At 48.0% G+C, this 19445-nt stretch overlaps 2 protein-coding genes and 4 non-coding genes across 6 annotated transcripts; 1 reads left to right on the top strand and 5 right to left on the bottom strand.

The window, feature by feature from the left end:
- Positions 1 to 2020: 2020 nt before the first annotated feature.
- Positions 2021 to 5424, top strand: BEST4 (bestrophin 4). The gene is made up of 9 exons (XM_060004591.1): positions 2021 to 2172; positions 2265 to 2359; positions 2952 to 3185; positions 3374 to 3528; positions 3934 to 4011; positions 4305 to 4490; positions 4591 to 4671; positions 4783 to 4937; positions 5111 to 5424. The coding sequence occupies exons 1-9, from the start codon at positions 2021 to 2023 to the stop codon at positions 5382 to 5384; spliced, it is 1410 nt and encodes a 469-aa protein (XP_059860574.1). The 3' UTR covers positions 5385 to 5424.
- A 3455-nt stretch (positions 5425 to 8879) lies between these two features.
- RPS8 (ribosomal protein S8) lies at positions 8880 to 11503 on the bottom strand. The gene is made up of 6 exons (XM_060021232.1): positions 11452 to 11503; positions 10949 to 11055; positions 10382 to 10481; positions 9821 to 9996; positions 9459 to 9588; positions 8880 to 9042 (listed from the first exon to the last, which is right to left on the bottom strand). Exons 1-6 carry the CDS (start codon positions 11453 to 11455, stop codon positions 8933 to 8935), a joined length of 627 nt encoding a protein of 208 aa, XP_059877215.1. The 5' UTR covers positions 11456 to 11503; the 3' UTR covers positions 8880 to 8932.
- Positions 9159 to 9227, bottom strand: LOC132416445 (small nucleolar RNA SNORD38). The gene has a single exon (XR_009517592.1). It is a non-coding gene; the product is annotated as a small nucleolar RNA SNORD38 (small nucleolar RNA).
- On the bottom strand, positions 9693 to 9760 carry LOC132416451 (small nucleolar RNA SNORD38). Its single transcript, XR_009517593.1, has one exon. It is a non-coding gene; the product is annotated as a small nucleolar RNA SNORD38 (small nucleolar RNA).
- On the bottom strand, positions 10561 to 10664 carry LOC132416460 (small nucleolar RNA SNORD46). The gene has a single exon (XR_009517601.1). It is a non-coding gene; the product is annotated as a small nucleolar RNA SNORD46 (small nucleolar RNA).
- On the bottom strand, positions 11139 to 11218 carry LOC132416393 (small nucleolar RNA SNORD55/SNORD39). Its single transcript, XR_009517580.1, has one exon. It is a non-coding gene; the product is annotated as a small nucleolar RNA SNORD55/SNORD39 (small nucleolar RNA).
- Positions 11504 to 19445: the final 7942 nt, after the last annotated feature.

Here is a 19445-nt window from a genome sequence, read left to right as displayed (position 1 = left end):
TAAAGAAGATGCATTACATACATAAATGAATGAAATAATGCCATTTGCAGCAACATGGATAGACCTAGAGATTGTCATACTGAGTGAAGTCAGACACAGAAAGACAAATATCATATGATATCACTTACACGTGGAATCTAAAAAAAAGGGTACGAATGAACTTAGTTACAAAACAGAAGTAGAGTCACAGATGTAGAAAACCAAGGGGATGGGGGGGGTAAAATCGGGAGATTGGGATTGACATAGACACACTCCTATATATAAAATAGATAACTAATAAGAGCCTACTGTGTAACACAGGGAACTCAATTCTCTGTAATGGTCTATATGGGAAAAGAATCTAAAAAAGAGTGGATATACGTATAACTGATTCACTTTGCTGTACAGCAAAAAATAACACAATATTGTAAATCAACTATACTCCAATAAAAATTTAAAAAATAGAATAAAAAGAAAGGAAAGAAAGAGAAAAGAAAAGAAAAGCCTGCCTGGGTTCAAGTCCTCCCCAGCTTTACTGAGATGAATCAGATGCAATCCTGTCCTCAAGGGTTTCATGGGCTGGAGGGGAGATCTCTCTGTAGATGGATTATAGGCCAGTATGATTAACTTATGCAAGGATGGACCTCAAAGGAGCAGTGAAAAGGAGTGAGGCCAGAGGCTGGTGATGGCAGGTGGAAGTGGGGGGCATCTCAGAGGCCTTATACCCAGATTAAAAGCCAGGACCTGGCACTGTTTGGCTCAGGGACAGGCAGGACAGGCATCAGAGGAAAGGTCTCTGACTCTCAGTCTCTGCAGGATTGCCTGGTTCTGGGATGCAAACAGTGGAAGGACCAGTAGGTGGAAACCAAAGGGAAAAGACTTGGCTTTTCATGGTAACAGCCGCCCAGGATAAATGCCTGCATGCTCCAGGCTCCAGGCATTGTTTCTCTGAATATTACCAACTGCCCTGTGAGGAAGGAGTTATTGATCCTGTTTTGCAAAGGAGGAAACTGAGGTTCAGAGAAATTAGGTATCTTGGACAAGGTTACAGAGAGCTAGAATTCAAACTCAGGTTTGTCTCTCAAGCTTGTGCTCCTAACCACCTCTCCATGCTTCCTCTCTTCAGAAAACACTTGCATTGAGAACCAGCTCACAGTGTGGGGGAAGGAGCTTCCCAGGACAGGTCAGAGGTGTGATGTAGTGGTGTTTGGCACAGTGCCTGGCACTTAGTCAGTGCTCTGCGATCAGCAGCTGTTGTAACACTTAATCATGCATCTGTCTTCTCACCTGGAGCTGGGACAGTAATTCCTGTCACCCTGGCTTCAAGGACATGGTGTGAACTGTGGGGTCAATGATGATGGCATTTATGACACTCAAAGGCCAGCCCAGCCCTGCAGGCATAGGGAGACACATCCAGTTCCCAGCACCAGGGAAAGCTGGGTGACAACCTCAATCCATCAATGATAACCTCAGTCCAGCCAAACTTTATGGGCCCAGGAGGTACTTAAGTGCTGTGGGGTGAAGGCTAGCTCAGTTCCCCTTCCTCAGCACAGGCTGCTGTCCAGAGCAGGTAAGTAGATGTGGGGTGCGGGTGAGAGTGCCCTGGGCCTTGAGAGACCAGCTATCAGCTTCGAGAGCAAGACTCCAAGGTGCATGGGTCTGGGCTAGAGTTGGATCTCCTGTCCTCAGCAGTTCAGGACCCGGTTACTCCTAGCCCTGCAAGTGGAAGAGGAGCTTAGGGAAGCTTCATGCATGAGAGGGTGTAGACCTCAGCTCCCCCTTGCCCTACCTCATCCTGGTTTGACCCACACACCACTGAGTCCTAGGGGGTGGGCGTGTGCTCTGTCTGCTCTGCAGCTTCCTCCCCCTTGTCTACTGACACAGGGTGAAGGCTGGGGTGGCGGGTGACCAGAGTTGAAGGAAGGTTGCCTGGGGATCTAAGGTGGGTGATGAGAAGGCAAGCTAAGGAGAAGGTTTGCTGGGGGAGAAGGACAGCTCTGGGAGCAGCTCTTGTAACCTTCTGCCCCAGGCCCGCAGCACCATGACGGTTTCATACACCCTCAAAGTAGCGGAGGCCCGCTTCGGAGGCTTCTCTGGCCTGCTTCTCCGTTGGAGGGGAAGCATCTACAAGCTCCTCTACAAGGAGTTCCTCGTATTCATCGCCCTGTATGCTCTGCTCAGCATCACCTACCGGTGCGAGGGTGAGGGCAGGGTCTCAGGGCTGGCCTGCGGGTGACTAGGCTGCCTACCTCTCTCTAAGCCAGGCCTCACCTGACATTCCCCAGGCTGTTGCTGACCCAGGAACAGAGGCTTGTGTATGCTCAGGTGGCCCGATACTGCAACCGCTCTGCAGAACTCATCCCCTTGTCCTTTGTACTAGGTAAGTTCAAAGAACCAGGGGTTCTCCCTTGTAGCCTCCTAACCATCTTTCCTTACCTTTGGGTTGGGTTGCTAGCTCTGAGGGTCAAAATTACCCCAGCGGAACCGCTTGGAGGGCAACCAGAGCAGGCTCAGCAGGCATGGGAGCTGCGTGTGGGGTCCAGGATTTCCAGAGGACTAGGCCCTGCCTATCACGTGCTGGACCCTCACTCCAAACAAGGCCCAAGCCACCTGCTGGCTTCACAACCCTCTGGGTACTGGAGGAGAACTGGAGAGAGGTGACACCTCCCTCCCAACCCCCATGTGAAGCAGGGCTCAGAGTTAACCATTGCCTGCACTTGAACCATCACTTCTCTTCTGCTTGAGGAGGTTTGCACTCTTCTTCCTCCCTGCCTGGGTTGGTACATCAGGGAGGGACCAAGAGGAAGAGGCTGTCCCCCTGACAGAGAGGCAGGGTGCTGGAGCCAATGTGTCCTTCCCCCTGCCTTGGTTCCACCTGGCCTGGACCACGCGCTCTGGGTGGGGGCAGGACACGCTGACTCCTGAGACCTCCATCTTGCCTTCCCGTCCCCCCTACCCATGATGGTGACCAGGTTTCTACGTGACCTTGGTGGTGAACCGCTGGTGGGCCCAGTACACAAGCATCCCACTGCCGGACCAGCTGATGTGCGTCATCTCGGCCAGCGTGCACGGCGTGGACCAGCGCGGCCGCCTGCTGCGCCGCACCCTTATCCGCTATGCCAACCTCGCGTCGGTACTGGTGCTGCGCTCGGTCAGCACCCGCGTGCTCAAGCGCTTCCCCACCATGGAGCACGTGGTGGACGCAGGTGCGCGGCCCACAGCCAGACGCAGGTGCCGCGCTGGGGGAGCCCTGGAGCGGGCGGGACCGGACCTGCCTCCCGGGCTTCCTGGGAGGGGAGGTTTGACCACTAGGGGGAGCTCCAGGGCCCCAAGGCGGTGAGTCCCCGGGGACAAGGATGAGTGAGTCTTCATCCCTCTCACTTCATCCCTGCAGGTTTCATGTCCCAGGAAGAGAGGAAAAAGTTTGAGAGCCTGAAATCTGACTTCAATAAGTACTGGATCCCCTGCGTCTGGTTCACCAACCTGGCGGCCCAGGCCCGGAGGGATGGGCGAATCCGTGATGACATTGCTCTCTGCCTGCTCCTGGAAGTGAGTCAGCCTAGGACCAGACCCATCTGCCCTCCTCCCCCTAGTTTTGCAAACTGGAATAATAATTTTAGTGCTTAACACTTACATGGTGCCAATTATGTACAGCACACTTTTGCAAGTGTGAGGAAGTAAGGAAACTGAGGCACAGAGTGAAAAGAAACTTGCTCAAGTCACACAGCTAGTTAGTGGAGCTGGGAATCATCCTCAGACCTGGCTCCAGGCTCTGTCCTTGCAGTTACTTTGCTAAACTGCTTTCCATCACAGTCACCCCAGCCTGACAACACCTCTGAAAGCAGAATGAGCCTCTAGACCTGGCCCAGGCCTAACGTGTGCTGGGCTCCCCTGTCCCCTCCCCATTCTTCCTTCCTCGCCTCCACTGACTTCCTCTTCCTGCTGTTCCACCAGGAGCTGAACAAGTACCGGGCCAAGTGCAGCATGCTGTTCCACTATGACTGGATCAGCATCCCCCTCGTCTACACCCAAGTAACTGCCTCTCACCTCCCCTGTCCCAGTGCCTACTGTATGTCCTGTGCTGTGTGTGACACTGAGAATTAGAGATGGTACCTGCCCTGGGACAGTTTGGTCCAGTGAGACACTCAACAGCCACAGGCTCATCTTCAAAGCCTCCCTGGACCCCCCACTAAGATGATCCCCTCCTATCTGGTGCTGCCACACCTTGCTACATGTTTTATTATACTTATTAGATCTGCCACTGGCCCTTGGGGCAGGGGTGGCATTTCTCCCTGCCCCACTTAGCCTGGCTTCCCTTTCTCCAGGTGGTGACCATAGCAGTATACTCCTTCTTTGCCCTCTCCCTGGTTGGCCGCCAGTTCGTGGAGTCAGAGGCAGGGGCTGCGAAACCTCAGAAGCTTCTGGAGCCAGGGCCAGCCCTGGGGGACCTGGACATGTACGTGCCTCTCACCACTCTGCTGCAGTTCTTCTTCTATGCTGGCTGGCTCAAGGTGGGCACTTCGGGTGGTCAAGACATGGGCCCAGAGCCCACCCCAACTCTGGGGTTAGGAAATAGGGCTCTAAGCCCAGAAAACACTCCATCACCTGCAGGTGGCAGAACAGATCATCAATCCCTTTGGTGAGGATGATGACGACTTTGAAACCAACAAGCTTATAGACCGCAACTTGCAGGTGATTAGGGGTCTGGTGGCAGCTCACTGGCAGTCTGGCTCTCCCTCCCTGCCAGCTCTCAGCCCAGGTATGCAGGAGAGGGGGATCCTTGTGACCCGCTGCCCGCCCCAGGTGTCCCTGCTCTCCGTGGATGACATGTACCAGAACCTGCCACCTGTGGAGAAGGACCCATATTGGGATGAAGACTCGGCGCAGCCGCCCTACACTGTGGCCACTGTGGCCGAGTCACTGCGGCCTTCCTTCCTGGGTTCCACCTTCAACCTGCGGTGAGTGGCCCACGCAGGCCGAGGCAGGACCTGAGTCAGCTCATGGGCCCCAGTTCCCCACCCACCCTCCGGGGTGCCCAGGACTCGGTCCCTCCTGCCCCAGGCCCCACTCTGGGGAGCCGGTCCCCCAGCTGCCAGAGGCTCACTCACACCGCCCTCCCGCCCACCTGCAGCATTAGCGACGACCCTGAGCAGAGCCTGCAGGTGGAGACGTCCCCTGGGCCAGCCCGGCCGGTGACTGCCACGCAGACCCCGCTGCTCAGCCGCTTCCTGGGCGTAGGAGCGCCCTCGCCAGCCATCAGCCTCCGGAACTTCGGCCGCATCCGAGGAGCCCCCCGGACCCCTCACCTGCTGCGCTTCCGGGCCGAGGAGGGCGGCGACCTCGAAGCCGCGGACCGCATCGAGGAGGAGGCGTCGGGGTCAGGGGACGAGGCTCAGGAGCCCTAAGCAGAGGCAGCGGGGCCGGGCCATCTGGCTGCCTCCCCTAGGCCCTCCGGAGCTATTAGAGCAGCACTTCCATGCACCCTAAGCCGGAGCACTTAGGGACGACCCTTGAAAGGGCAGAAGAGCCTGAACCAGAGTTAGGAATGCATCCATTTTGGCTTGGGGGAGGTGAAGCTAGGATACAAGAGGCGAGGTACAGAGGACTAGAGCCAAGGGACACGATTAATTTCCTCCGCAATGCGGGGCTAGGCCGGTTCTTGAGGGAGCATCAGTATCACTGAAGGGCTGGTTAAAGTTTTGGGTACGACTCCCAGCGTTTGATTCATTAAATCTGGGATGGGGTCAAGAATTTGCATTTCTAATAAGTTCCCAGGGAATGCTGCTGCTGCTGCCCCAGGGATCACAATTTGAGTCATACATAAAAAGATGCTTAGGATATTCCTTATTGTGATAACCTCACTCTGATGAGGGGTCAAAGTGTGTGCTGGGGTACTTTTGCTTCATCTCTCATATTCAGTTTTGTTTACAATGAAAATATATTTATTACTGTGCAATTAAAATTGCTTAAAACTGAATTGGCATGCTCTGCCAATGGACTGAAGATGAGGGTTTGAGAGTCTGCCCTGAAGCTGATTCAACTGAGACGTGAGGGTAGTCATACACCACCCAGCCTAGACTTCCAGCATCTGAACCAAGCCCTTCTCTGCTCCTACCAACCAAACAGGGAAAAAGGACAGTTTAAGGGGTGAAAGCTGCAGGTCCATCCATCTCTGCGGTCGGACCGCAGCACTCAGCTGATGGTAGTAAGACGGGGCATTGTGGAAAACAGCCCCACAGAGCACTATGTTAGAGTTGCTGCTAAACTGACTTTCTCTAAGATTCCTGCCTTCTAAGCTCAGCCACCACTGAAAAAATTGGCGAATGCCAAAACTGAACATTAAGGCCAAAGGAAGACAAATGCCAGAATTCAAAGGAAGGGAGGCATGAAGAGTGTAGGTAGAGGTTGTGAGGACGCGCAGCCTCCTGTTGACTGACAGGATTACAGTGCTGGCTTCTACTTTCCTGCTGGGTGACAGGGGATACTGAATTTTTCTCAGCCTTGGTCGACAAATCTATACTGTGAAGACAAAGCACCTTGTGGTCACCATTCACTCAGAAGGAACCTGAGGTGTTTTGCTGGGTCTACAGAAGAGGTAGCCTTGCTCCAGGGTAAGAATGGTCATCTATGAAGGCAGTGCAGATGGATAGTTGATGAATTCAAGGCTCTTTAGAAAAAGAACCCCTTATCCTACGGACTGACTAGAGGGTGAAGGAGGGGAGGAATAAACATCAATGCCTTGTAGAGCTCAAATTAGAAGATGAAGGCAAAGTGTTGCTGGGCCATGCCCAACACACAGCTCAGCAAACATCAGCTAATGTTCAGGTGGTAAGGGAAGATCACTGGGTGGGAAGGCCAAGGCCAGGTCTCCCCAGAGCCAATGGTAAGGTTTTAGAGGACTGGACTGACTTTTTGTCCTTAAGTTTTTGTACTAGAAAAGGGGGTTCACCTTTCCCAAACGTCTACTCACAGAAGTCTGCAATTTAGCCAAGGTGATGGACCAATTAGATTTTGTACTTCTTTAGCTCTTAAGACATGTGCTTTCCAACAACTTTAAACTGGATAAAACCTTTTTTCTTTAGAACTCATTAACTTAAGCACATATTTGAGTGCCTGGTATATTGCCATGTACTTTTCCAGGTATTGGAGATGCCACAGGAAACATATCCCTGTTCCCCTGGAGATATATTCTAATAGAGGGCAAAAAAAGACAAGCAAATAAAACGAGCAAAATTTATGCCAAATTAAGAGATAAGGAGAAAAAACAGGGGCAAAGGATATGGCATGGAGGGGAGTACAATTTAAAATCCTGTGATCAGGGAAGAACTCACTAGACTAACAAAACAAAGACCTGGAAGGAATAAGCAATGTGGGTATATGATGGAAAGTATTCCCAACACAGGGAATAGTAAGTGAACATATGTTCAGTAAGGCCAGGATGGCAGTCACTATAGAAGGGACCACGTCCCACTGAGTTCCGTACCATCTGGTAGGAATTTTGAGATGGGATGTCCTGTAAAAAAAAATCTCATCTTGGGCTTCCCTGGTGGTGCAGTGATTGAGAGCCTGCCTGCCAATGCAGGGGACACGGGTTCGTGCCTCGGTCCAGGAAGATCCCACATGCCGTGGAGTGGCTGGGCCCGTGAGCCATGGCCGCTGAGCCTGCACGTCCAGAGTCTGTGCTCCGCAACGGGAGAGGCCACAACAGTGAGAGGCCCGCGTACCGCAAAAAAAAAAAAAAAAAAAAAAAAAAAACCATATCTTTAAAAATGATCACTGATAGCTGGGATTGCACTGGGGACAACAGAAGAGCAAGTAGGATGCAGAGATGTGACCAGAACAGTAGAGGTGGTGTTAAAGGTTGAAGCAACAAGATGTGGTGACATTAGATGTGGGAGTTATGACCCAAGGATGACCTTAAGATTTATGTTGTCATATGAAGACCACTATTTGCTGCAGTCAAATAATTGAGAAACTGTTTGAAAAGGGAAAGCTGAAGAACGTGATCAGTTTTGAACATGGTGACCTTTAGAGTCCGATTATGATATCCAAATGCAGGTGTCAAGTAGGTCTGAGCTAGTTAGAAAGATGGAGCTTAAACCATCTTTAAAAGTTGATGACAGGGCTTCCCTGGTGGCGCAGTGGTTGAGAGTCTGCCTGCCAATGTAAGGGACGCAGGTTCGTGCCCCGGTCCGGGAAGATCCCACATGCTGCGGAGCGGCTGGGCCTGTGAGCCATGGCCGCTGAGCCTGTGCGTCCAGAGCCTGGCTCCACAACAGGAGAGGCCACAACACCGAGAGGCCCACGTACCGCAAAAAAAAAAAAAAAAAAAAAAGTTGATGACAGACAATGTAGCTAAACTGAAGACAAGAGCTGACCCTTAGAGATTCAGCAGCCATCACTGGTAATATTACATAATTTTGAGTAATGAGAGGGGAAAGGATTAGGGTTCAAAGGAAAATTAACTTCAGAAAGACATCCAAAAGCTGACAGCATACAGATTATGTCAATGTGTATAACCTGTTTAACAATGCAGAAATCTGGAACACAATTTCAAGGTTTCTAGACCATCCATGAACCTGTAATAAACCCCTAAAACCAAGGTCTGCACACAGGGTCTCTAAGAGAACCTTATAGAAGCAGCATGGTTTCAGGTTCCAATCATGGTCCAGTCAACAGCCCAATACTGTTGGGGGCCCCGTGCTGGGATGCCTCCCTCATACAGTCTCTCCTCAGCCTGCATGCCACATCCCTGATGCCACTGAAACTCAGCCTTAGGGGTGAGAAATGTTCCTCCTGCTATAGAAAGGCACATAATAGGCCTGGGCAAACGGAGGCAGGCAAAGGGAGTTGGGGCACTCTACTGTGTGCCAAACAATCAAATATTCTCAGACACAGGGCATAGAACAATAAACACCTTTATAACATGAGCTAAGATAGGAAGGAAGAGGATTTATTTGCCTTTCCGGGCCTTGATTTTCCTCAGATAGAACTCCAGCTCCTTTCCCTCTAGCACATAGCCATCTGCTCGGCCACACTGGCCTGGTCTTGAGGCGATGCAAGCTGCAAGAGAGTATGTGGTCCTTAGCAAAATGACACTGTGGGCCTACCCACACTACGTATCCCCTTAGGAGTCCATGTTGGTCCAGGTATCCTGGGGGCAGGCATGAAGCCCACTGTCTCCTCAGATATACTTTATCATCACTTAAAGTCAGTAGCAGAACTGGACAAAGTTTTCATCACTAAGACAACCCCCTAAGCCTGGACACAGACTTCTCAGAATACTCCTGAAATTCAGAGGCAAAAACCAAGCTCAGGCCTATGGGCTCCTGCCCACTATTTTCCATTTCAGCTTCAAACTAATGGGATGACCAAATATTCTGATTTGTGCTTGTGTGATGCTACCAAACTCTCTAGCCCACAGAGGGCACACCGTATCTTGGGACCCTCCCCTTTGCCAAACGCAAAAGCCATCTCACCAAGAAGCTTGCCCTGCTGGAACTGCTCCTCTAGAAGACTGCTAATTTTGGCATTCTTTTTCCTTTCATCATATTTCTTCTGAATTTTCTTTGATCGTTTTTTGTTTAAAATCTCTTCCTCCTCAGGAGTCTGAATAAAGGAAACACACATGGGTTAGTGGGGCCTCCCCAAACCCTATCTCAGGGAAGGAATGTCATAGCCTTCAACACTGCATATCCCATGCCCCTGCCACCTTCCTCAGCACTAAAAGCTTTCATCTCTCCCTTTAGTAGCAGAACTGGACAGAGTTTTCATCACAAGAAGGCTGGAATCAGGGCGGCCTCCCCTCCCCCCACAGGACGTTGGTTCCCCAAACACGCACCAGCTTGGCCCCCTTCTTGCGGCCCAGGGGCAGTGCATAGTGGGACTCGTACCACTGTCGGTACGGTGTGCTGTCAATGAGCACGATGCAGTTCTTCACCAGGGTCTTGGTACGGACCAGTTCATTGTTAGATGCATTGTAGACAACATCAATGATCCTTGTCTTGCGTGTACAACCTGCTCACAGGAGAAATTCAGAATCAAGCCATGTGAACCTAAGGTTAACTGTCCCCCACCCGCACCCTAGCAGGGCCTAAGGAGATGGGAACTCTAAGCCTTTACAGAGCCATAGGGCATAAGCTCATCTTCCACAAACCCATCTTTCCAGACGTGGCTGACACCCACACATACATGGTCTCTAGATTCAGCCCCAATCCCTGAAGCTACAGGAGTTAAGAGGCAGGACAGGATGGAGAGAAAGCTCCAGAACCTCAAGGTCTTTCAACAGGAGAAATTTCAGTATCTTGGTTCAGGCCATGGACTTCCTGCTAAAAGCACTTATTGAAGCTTAGAAAAGGTTTAAGTGCTGAGTTCCCACCCACGCCTGCAGGGCCTCACTCACACTCGGAGCCCCAGGAGAAGTTCCCCACGTCCAGCCTCAAGGCCCGGTACTTCTTGTTGCCTCCCCGCACACGGACTGTGTGTATGCGGCGGGGGCCAATCTAGAAAACACAAGGAGACAGGAAGTAGGTTATCAAGGAGAAGCTAGAGAGAAGGAAGGGAACCCGAGCTGGACGGAGGTAACAGTCAGTGTAACTATGACAAGTCCTAGCATTGGCAAGTGGCACACAGGTGACCAAGACGGCCACAACCACGCCTAAGGATACTTCTTCATCACTCTAGTTACCTCCAAGAAGAAAAACCTGATTCCAAACACTGAAAATTAAGTCTCCGTGCAACAAAAATTCCAGGTTTCTGACTATCACTGAAGAGCCCACTCGCTCCAGGCGCCCTGCAGGTACCACTAGGACACAGTAGCTGTCACCATGCAATCTCTCAGTATTTACCCAACACGCAAAGGTGAGGAGGCCGCCTAGTCCCTACAGCAAATCGCAGAGCCCCACAAAGATTCAGGCGGACCGCGGAAGGCAGGTGGGAGACCTCCCGGGCGGTGAGGCCCCGCACGCACCTTAGTGTTGGCAGCGGGGCGTCCCAGCTCATACTTCCGCTTCTTGTGGTAGGGCTTTCTCTTACCCCCGGTCTTGCGGCGCTTGTGCCAGTTGTCCCGAGAGATGCCTACGTGTGGAATTGGGGCGAGGGAGCCTGAGCCAGGGAGCCCGGGGCCGGGGCCCGCCAGCCCAACGCCCCGCGCCGGCGGCCGCACGCTCAGCTCTCCAAGGTTGGCTCCCCCATAGCGCAGTCGGGAGGTCACAGCATTTCCAAGTTGTCATCACGCGCGTGCGGCCCGGCCCCTTCCCGTCCCGACCCTGGCAGCCATGATGGTGCCGCTCGCGGCCCCGGTCCGTGCGGCCCCCGGAGCGGCCCAGGCGGCCCAAGCCCGAGCATCACCCTCCTCGCGGAGGCTCGCTGCCCGGGGCCCGGGCGCCCGCGCTCCCGGCTGGGCTGCGAGGCAGGATGGCGCCGGATTGAGCTCGTTCCCCAGCCGCGGCCCCAAAGCAGAAAACCACTCACCCATCGCTCGGCGCTGGCTGGAAAGAGAAAACGCAAAGCGTCACGGTTCCGTTTGTAAAATGTAGCCCCGCCTCTTGACGTATCTTCCGGGCGCCGCAGAGAGCGGCCTTGGGTCGGAGGGCGGGGCGCCGAGGTCTTGGATCTGAGAGGGTCGTGAGGGCGCTGCAGCCCGGCCGAGGGTCAGGCTGGGGTGCAGCAGAACCCGGCCGTGTGCGCGCCTCGGGGGGAGGTTGAGAGACCCAGGGCACAATTCGGGCGGGGCTTGCCCGGTTTTATTTACGCCTTATAAAGACCCGTTTTAGAAGCTACTGCTGTAGTCCTGGATGAGAGCTGTGAGTGCGTTGGAGAAGGGCGGAAGGCAGTAGAGGTGGAAACGAGAGGGGGACTTGGGTTTTGTTTTGAAGGGTTTGGTTTAGGGGGCGGGAGGTGTGTCAAGGATTCCGAATTCCTCACGTGACCAGTTGGATGACTATTGGTGCCACTTAGTGAGAATGGGTAGGCTGAGGTAGGAGCTGGTCTGGACGTGTGCATTTTGAGCTCTTGGTGACTCCCGCACGTGGGAATGACAGGCAGATGGATGGTCATGTCTGGTCCATCCATAGAGAAGGGATCTGGACAGAAGGTGTTACTTTGGGAATCGTTGGCGTATAAATGGTAACCAAAGCTACCAGAATGAACGGAACCTAGGGAGAGCGCATACAGCAAACTTTTCTTGTAAAGGGTAAGTTAATACTGTAGCCTTTGTGGGCTGTAGGGTCTGTGTCACCACTCAGGTTTTTTTTAAATTTATTTTTGGCTGTGTTGGGTCTCCCTTGCTGCACGCGGGCTTTAGTTGCGGTGAGCGGGGGCTACTCCTTGTTGTGGTGTGCTGGCTTCTCATTGCGATAGCTTCTCTTGTTGCGGAGCACGGGCTGGCTCTAGAGCGCAGGCTCAGTAGTTGTGGCGCACGGGCTTAGTTGCTCCGCGGCATGTGGAATCTTCCCGGATCAGGGCTCAAACCCTTGTCCCCTGCATTGGCAAGCGGATTCTTAACCACTGTGCCACCAGGGAAGTCCCTGCGCCCGCTCTCTAAATAGCAACACTCCTTTTTCTCTACCCACTCAATACTAACATTGTTTTTACATGCTCATTATCTGTCTTCCCACTAAAATATAATATGCATTAGAGTAGGAACTGTGTTGTTCACTACTGTATTTCCAACACCTAGAATAATGCCTGGCATTTAATAAGTACTCAATAAATATTTGAATGGTACTCAAATATTTGAGTAAATTATTGTTCTACTAACATTGTATTCAATGGGTTTTCCCAGTAGACTGAGGTCTTAAGAATTAGTGCACATATGTCATTCATCTCTCCATCCCCAGCCCCTTGGCACAAGAAAAAGAAAAGGGAATTGCATTGGACATAAAAAGGAGAAAGGGGGGACTTCCCTGGCGGTCCAGTGGTTAAGACTCTGTGCTTCCATTGAAGGGGGCAGGGTTTGATCCCTAGTCGGGGAGCTAAGATCCTGTATGCCACTTGGTGTGGCCAAAAAAACAAACCAAACCAAAAAAACCAAAAAAAACAAAAAGGAGGAGGTGGATTCAAGGGGCATTTGTTTGGAGATGGGATGTTGTGATAGACTGGATTAAGAGGATGAGAGAAGGGTGACATGAGGTTTCTTCCCTGGGAAAACACATTAATGGTGGGGTGACACCACCATTAATAGAGAACACAGGAGAGGCAGGTTTCTGGAAAGTTCAATCTTAGGATAAGTTTGAATTGCCTGTGGGACATATAGGTGCTAATCTTTGTATTTAAAGTAGTTGGAAAGATGAGTCTGAAGCTTGGAAGAGAATGGGACTGATAATTCCCACCCCCACCCACCATGGTCTCAGTCCTCTATCCACCTAACCCAGTGGTCCACCCCATTAGCTAGTCTGTTTCACATGAGCATTTTGTTGTTGTTACTGCAGAAAAAGCTATAATCAAAACCCAGTGCTATTTCATAATATGAACACTCAAAGTAGGAATAAAAGGAAATTTATTCAATATGGAAAAGAGTAGTTTACAAAGCCACAGCAAACATCTGGCTCAGTGTTAAAGACTGAAAGATTTACTCCTGAAATCAGGAAGAAGGCCAGGAAGCAGGCCTTCACCACAGTTATTCAACAGTGTACTGGAAGTTCTACCCAGAGTCTTGAGGAAAGAAATAAAAGACATCCATGTGTGAATGGAAAAATTAAAACTGTGTTTATTCACAGATCACATCATCTTATAAAACTTCATCTTATAAAACTTCCTATAACAACAAAAAATTATTTGAGCTAGTCAACTAATTTAGCAGTTATAGGACAAAATATCAATTCACAAAAATCTGTCATATATATACACTAGCAATAAATAATCTGAAAAAGAATTTATGAAAACAATTCCACTTTAGGACTTACCTGGTGGCACAGTGGTTAAGAATCTGCCTGCCAATAAAGGGGACACAGGTTCGAGCCCTGGTCAGGGAAGATCCCACATGCCACGGAGCAACTAAGCCTGTGCACCGCAACTACTGACCCTGCGCTCTAGAGCCCGCGAGCCACAACTACTGAAGCCCACGTGCCTAGAGCCTGTGCTCCGCAACAAGAGAAGCGACCGCAGTGAGAAGCCCGTGTACTGCAGGGAAGAGTAGCACCTGCTCGCTGCAACTAGAGAAAGCCCGCGCGCAGCAACGAAGACCCAACACAGCTAAAAATAAATTAATTAAAAAAAAACAGAAAAAACAAAAAATTCCATTTAAAATAATGTCAACATTAATATTTAGGAATATATTTAATCAAGTTATTAGACTTATTTTATGTATGTAAAGTTGTCTGTACGTTTGAAATTTTTATGTTTATAAGAAAAAAAAGTCAGGGGCAACACAACTGCCTGAGGCAGGGTTATGAGTTGGGGCTGACAAGAGGCTGATAAAAAATAATAATAAAAAAATATTTTTAAAAAAGGAGAAATAGGAGAATATGGGAGTTTTTAAAATTCCCACATTTTCCTGGGAATCTAGAAAATCTAGACGGTCATGTGTGTATGCAGGACTGAGTACATGCCCAGTAAAGACCTGCAAACCTGCAAAGGCCCTAATATCGGTGATATATGGCTGACCTTGAAGCTCTGCACAAGCAGGAAGTGAAGGCTGTACAGCACGAGCAAGTGGAATTTATCTTAGGTTTTCAAGGTTGGTTTAACATCTGAAAATCAATCAACGTAATATACCTTATTAATAATAAAGGGGAAAAAACACATGATCACCTCAAAACACAGAAAAAGCATTTGACAAAATCCAATATCCCTTCATGTTAAAAACACTCAACAAATTAGAGTGTTTAGAACAAATTAGAACTTCTTCACCTGATAAAGGAGCCACAGCTAACATCATAATTAATGATCAGGAACAAGACAAGGATATCCACTCTCACCACTTTTTTTTTCTTCGTCTTTATTGTTTTGGCTGTGTCAGGTCTTCCTTGCGGTGCGCGGGCTTCTCTCTAGTTGCAGTAGGTGGGCTTCTCTCTAGTTGTGGCATGCAGGTTTTCTCTCTCTAGTTGTGGTGCGTGGGCTCCAGGGTGCATGGGCTCTGTAGTTTGCGGCACGTGGGCTCTCTCGTTGAGGTGCGTGAGTTCAGTAGTTGTGGTGTGCGGGCTTAGTCGCCCAACCAGGGATCGAACTGGCATCCCCTGCACTGGAAGGTGGATTCTTTACCATTGGAGCACCAGGGAAGTCCCTCTCACCGCTTCTATTCAAAATTACATTGGGTGTTTTATCCAGGGAAATTAGGCAAGAAAAAGAGATAAAAGGCATCTTAATTAAAAAGGAAGAAGTCAAACTTTCTCTATTTACAGATGACATGATCCTATATAGAAAGAATCTCAAAAGAATCTACAAAAAAACTATTACGGTTAATAAATGAATTTAGCAAAGTTGCAAGGTACAATATCAACACACAATGGGGGCGGGGGGAGAGGAGATAAATTAGGAGTTTGGGATTAACATATACACACTACTGTACATAAGATAGATAAACAACAAGGACCTACTGTATAGCACAGGGAACTATATTCAATATCTTATAATAATCTATAATGGAAAAGAATCTGAAAAAAATATATACATATATATAACTGAATCACTGCTGTACACCTGAAACTAATACATTGTAAATTAACTGTACTTCAATTTTTAAAAAGAGGTTAAAAAAAAGATCAACACACAAAAATCAGTTGTGTTTCTATACACCAGCAATGAACAATCTGAAAAGGAACTTAAAAATAATTCCTTCTGCAATAGCATCCAAAAGAATAAAATACCTAGGAAATAAATTTAACCAAGGAGGTGAAAGAGCTGTACACTATAAAATATTGTTGAAAGAAATTAAAGACCTAAATAAATGGAAAGACATCTTGCATTCATGGATTGGAAGACAATATTAGGATGGCAATACCACCCAGAGTGAATGTAATCCCTATCAAAATTCCATCAGCCTTTTTTGCAGAAATGGAAAAGCTGATCCTTAAATTCACATGGAATTGCCAGTGTTCCTGAATAGCCAAAACAATATTGAAAAAGAACCAACTTGGAGGACTCACACTTTCTGATTTCAAAACTTATGGGAGTTCCCTGGTGGCCTAGTGGTTGGGATTTCGGGCTTTCACAACCACGGCCCAGGTTCAATCCCTGGTCAGGGAACTGAGATCCCACAAGCCTCGCAGCACAGCTGAAAAAAAAAAAGAAAACCTTATTACAAACTACAGTAACCAACAGTGAAGTATTGGCATAAGGATAGACATATAGACCGAGGGAATAGCATTTAAAGTCTCAGAAATCAGCCCACTCATATATGTTCATTTTCTTTTTTAAAAATTTATTTTCATTATTTCTTCCAGTTTATTGAGATATAATTGATATATAGCACTGTATAAGCTTCAGTTGTACAGCATGATGATTTGATTTATATACTTATGAAGTGATTATCGCAATAAGTTTAATGAACATCATCTCATATAGATATAAGATAAATAGAAAAAATTTTTTTTCCTGTGAGAACTCTTAGGATCGACTCCCTTAACAACTTTCATGTATAACATACGGCAGTATTAACTATATTTATCATGTTGTACATCACATCCCTAGCACTTATTTATCTTATAAATGGAAGTTTTTACCTTTCGACTGCCTTCATTCAATCCCCTCCTGCCTCTGCCATCAACTGACTTTCAACAAGGTTGCCAAGACAATTCAATGGGGGAAAGAATAGTCTTTACAATAAGTGATGCTGGAAAAACTGGATCTCCACATGCAAAAGAGTAAATTTGGACCCCTACCTCATAGCAGCTACAAAAATTAACTCAAAATGGATCAATGACCTAAATATAAGAACATAAAACTCTTAGAAGAAAACATTAGAGTAAATCTTCACAGCATTGGATTTGGCATGAGATTCTTAGATATGACACCAAAAGCACAAGCAACAACAAAAATGTAAGTTAGACTTCATTGAACTTAAAAGCTGTGGTGCTTCAAAGGATACCATCAAGAAAGTGAAAAGACAACTCACAGTATGAGGGAAAATATTTGCAAATTATACATTTGATAAGGGTCCAGTATCTAGAATATATAAAGAGCTCTTACAAGTCAACAATAAAGACAATCCAACTTAAAAAATGGGCAAAGGACTTGCATATACACAAGAGAATTGAAAACATATGCTCAGACAAAAACTTGTACATGAGTATTCATAGCACAAATGGTCTGTTCATAATGCCAAAAAGTGGAAACAACCCCCAAATTCATCAAGTGAAGGATAAACAAAAAGTATAGCCATGCAATTGGAATATTATTGGGCCATAAAAAGGAGTGAATTGATACATGCTACAACATGATTCTTTAAAACATATGCTAAGTGAAGAAGCCAGACACAAAAGACCACATATTATATGATTCCATTTATATGAAATGTCCAGAATAGGCAAATCCATAATGAAGGAAAAATAGATTGGTTGTTTCCTGGGGCTGCGGGGAGAGATGAATGGGGGTGTGTATGTGGCTGCTTGAGGGTAATTTTTTTTTTTTTTTAATTGAGGTATAGTTGACGTGCAACAGGATTTCTTTTTGGGTCATAAAAATGTTCTGGAATTAGGGATGATGGTTGCCCAATTAAATGAGTATACTAAAACCCACTAAATTGTACACTTTAAAAGAGTGAATTTCATACTGTGAATTACACTTCAATAAATGTAAAAATTACATTTTCATTATTTTAATTAATTAATTTATTTATTTATTTTTGTGGTACGCGGGCCTCTCACTGTTGTGGCCTCTCCCGCTGCGGAGCACAGGCTCCGGACCCGCAGGCCCAGCGGCCATGGCCCACGGGCCCAGCCATTCCACTGCACGTGGGATCTTCCCCGACCGGGGCACGAACCTGTGTCCCCTGCATCGGCAGGCGGACTCTCAACCACTGCGCCACCAGAGAAGCCCACATTTTCATTATTTTTTAAAAAGCCCTGGCATATTCAAGAAATAAAGGCCAGTGTGGTTGGAGAACAGTGAGTGCCTAGAGAACCGTTCATTCATTCATTCAAAATATTTTGTGTGCTTGTCATATGTTCAGGATACTGTGGATACAGTATTAAAACAAAAATCTTTGTTCTTATGTGCTTAAATAGCTAGTAATTATATAGCACTTATTAAGTGTGAGACATTGTACCTATTGCTTGGTGTGTGAACTCAGTTTTCTTTTCTTTTTTTTTGGGCCACACCTCACAGCTTGCAGGATCTTAATTCCCCAACCAGGGATCCAACCCAGGCCCCCTGGCAGTGAGAGCGCAGAGTCCTAACCACTGGACCACCAGGGAATTCCAAAACTCAGTTTTCATAGTAATTCTATACTGTACAAGCATTATTCCCATTTCAGAGAGCACAGAGGTTAAACAACCCACTTAAGGTTCTGCAGTCACAGAGGTCGGATCCCACCCTGCACTATGGCTTGAGAAGCTGGGCTCTAGCTTCCAAACCATTCTGCTCAAATTACATTCTCACTGGACCAATAGAGAGGAGCTGACCAGGTGGGGCCTAATAGGCCATGATAGGGCATTTAGAATTTATTCTTTGTGTTATTAAAGGGTTCCAAGCAGGGGAGAACCTATAAAGATTCTTCTGGCTGCTTGGGGAGAATGGGTCACTGGGAGTTAAGAATTCACAAAGGGGGGCAGTTAGGGAAGGTGGTCAGGTCTGGGATGGTGGCATTGGATCTTTGCAATTTAGTATACTAAAACCCACTAAATTGTACACAAAATTGTGGGTATTGGTGGCCTTGTTTTACAGATGTGGGAGAAGTTAGGTATCTGGAAGCTTTTAAGGCCTTAAGAGTTAGTGCCATTTCTGTCAAACTTCTGATTTAGCTGAATTTCTGAATCCAGGCCCTCTATTTGGTTATTTAATGGCACCTGAAACTCCTGTAATTTTCTCACCATGAGGTAGAGAATGCCCCTACTTTACAATGAAGTAACTGAGGCTGAGAGGGCTAGAACCTGGTCCATCTGACCCCACTCTTCTCTGGAGTTTCTGCAGTAGCCCACATGCCCCATGCCCCACCGTGTCTCCCGGACTGAGGCCTTTCTGAAACACACATTTGGTTGTATGGCTCCCAGGCTACAAACCTTTCAGTGGCACATTACCATTTAGATAATTCATGTTCTGTGACACGGGATCTGGAGTCTTCTAGTTCCCAAACCATACATGCCCTATTGTTTGGTTCCTCAGTCTACCTGGCAAACTTCTCATTTTTCAAGATCAAACGTGTTACCCATCAGATCCTTTCCTGTCTAGCAAGGCAAGTGCTTTCGTGTCAGTGTTGCCACAGAATCTTTTAACATGCCTTGAGCAGACTGTAAATGACAGAGCACCATCTCCTTTCTGCTTACGGCTCCTGTGCCCAGGAGAGGTCCTAGGACCTAGTCAGCATTGAA

Source organism: Delphinus delphis, chromosome 1 (genome assembly GCF_949987515.2).
Source record: "Delphinus delphis chromosome 1, mDelDel1.2, whole genome shotgun sequence".
In the NCBI taxonomy this organism is placed as follows: domain Eukaryota; kingdom Metazoa; phylum Chordata; class Mammalia; order Artiodactyla; family Delphinidae; genus Delphinus; species Delphinus delphis.
Note: the sequence above shows the minus strand (reverse complement) of the source record. Positions and strands in the feature narration are given on the sequence as shown.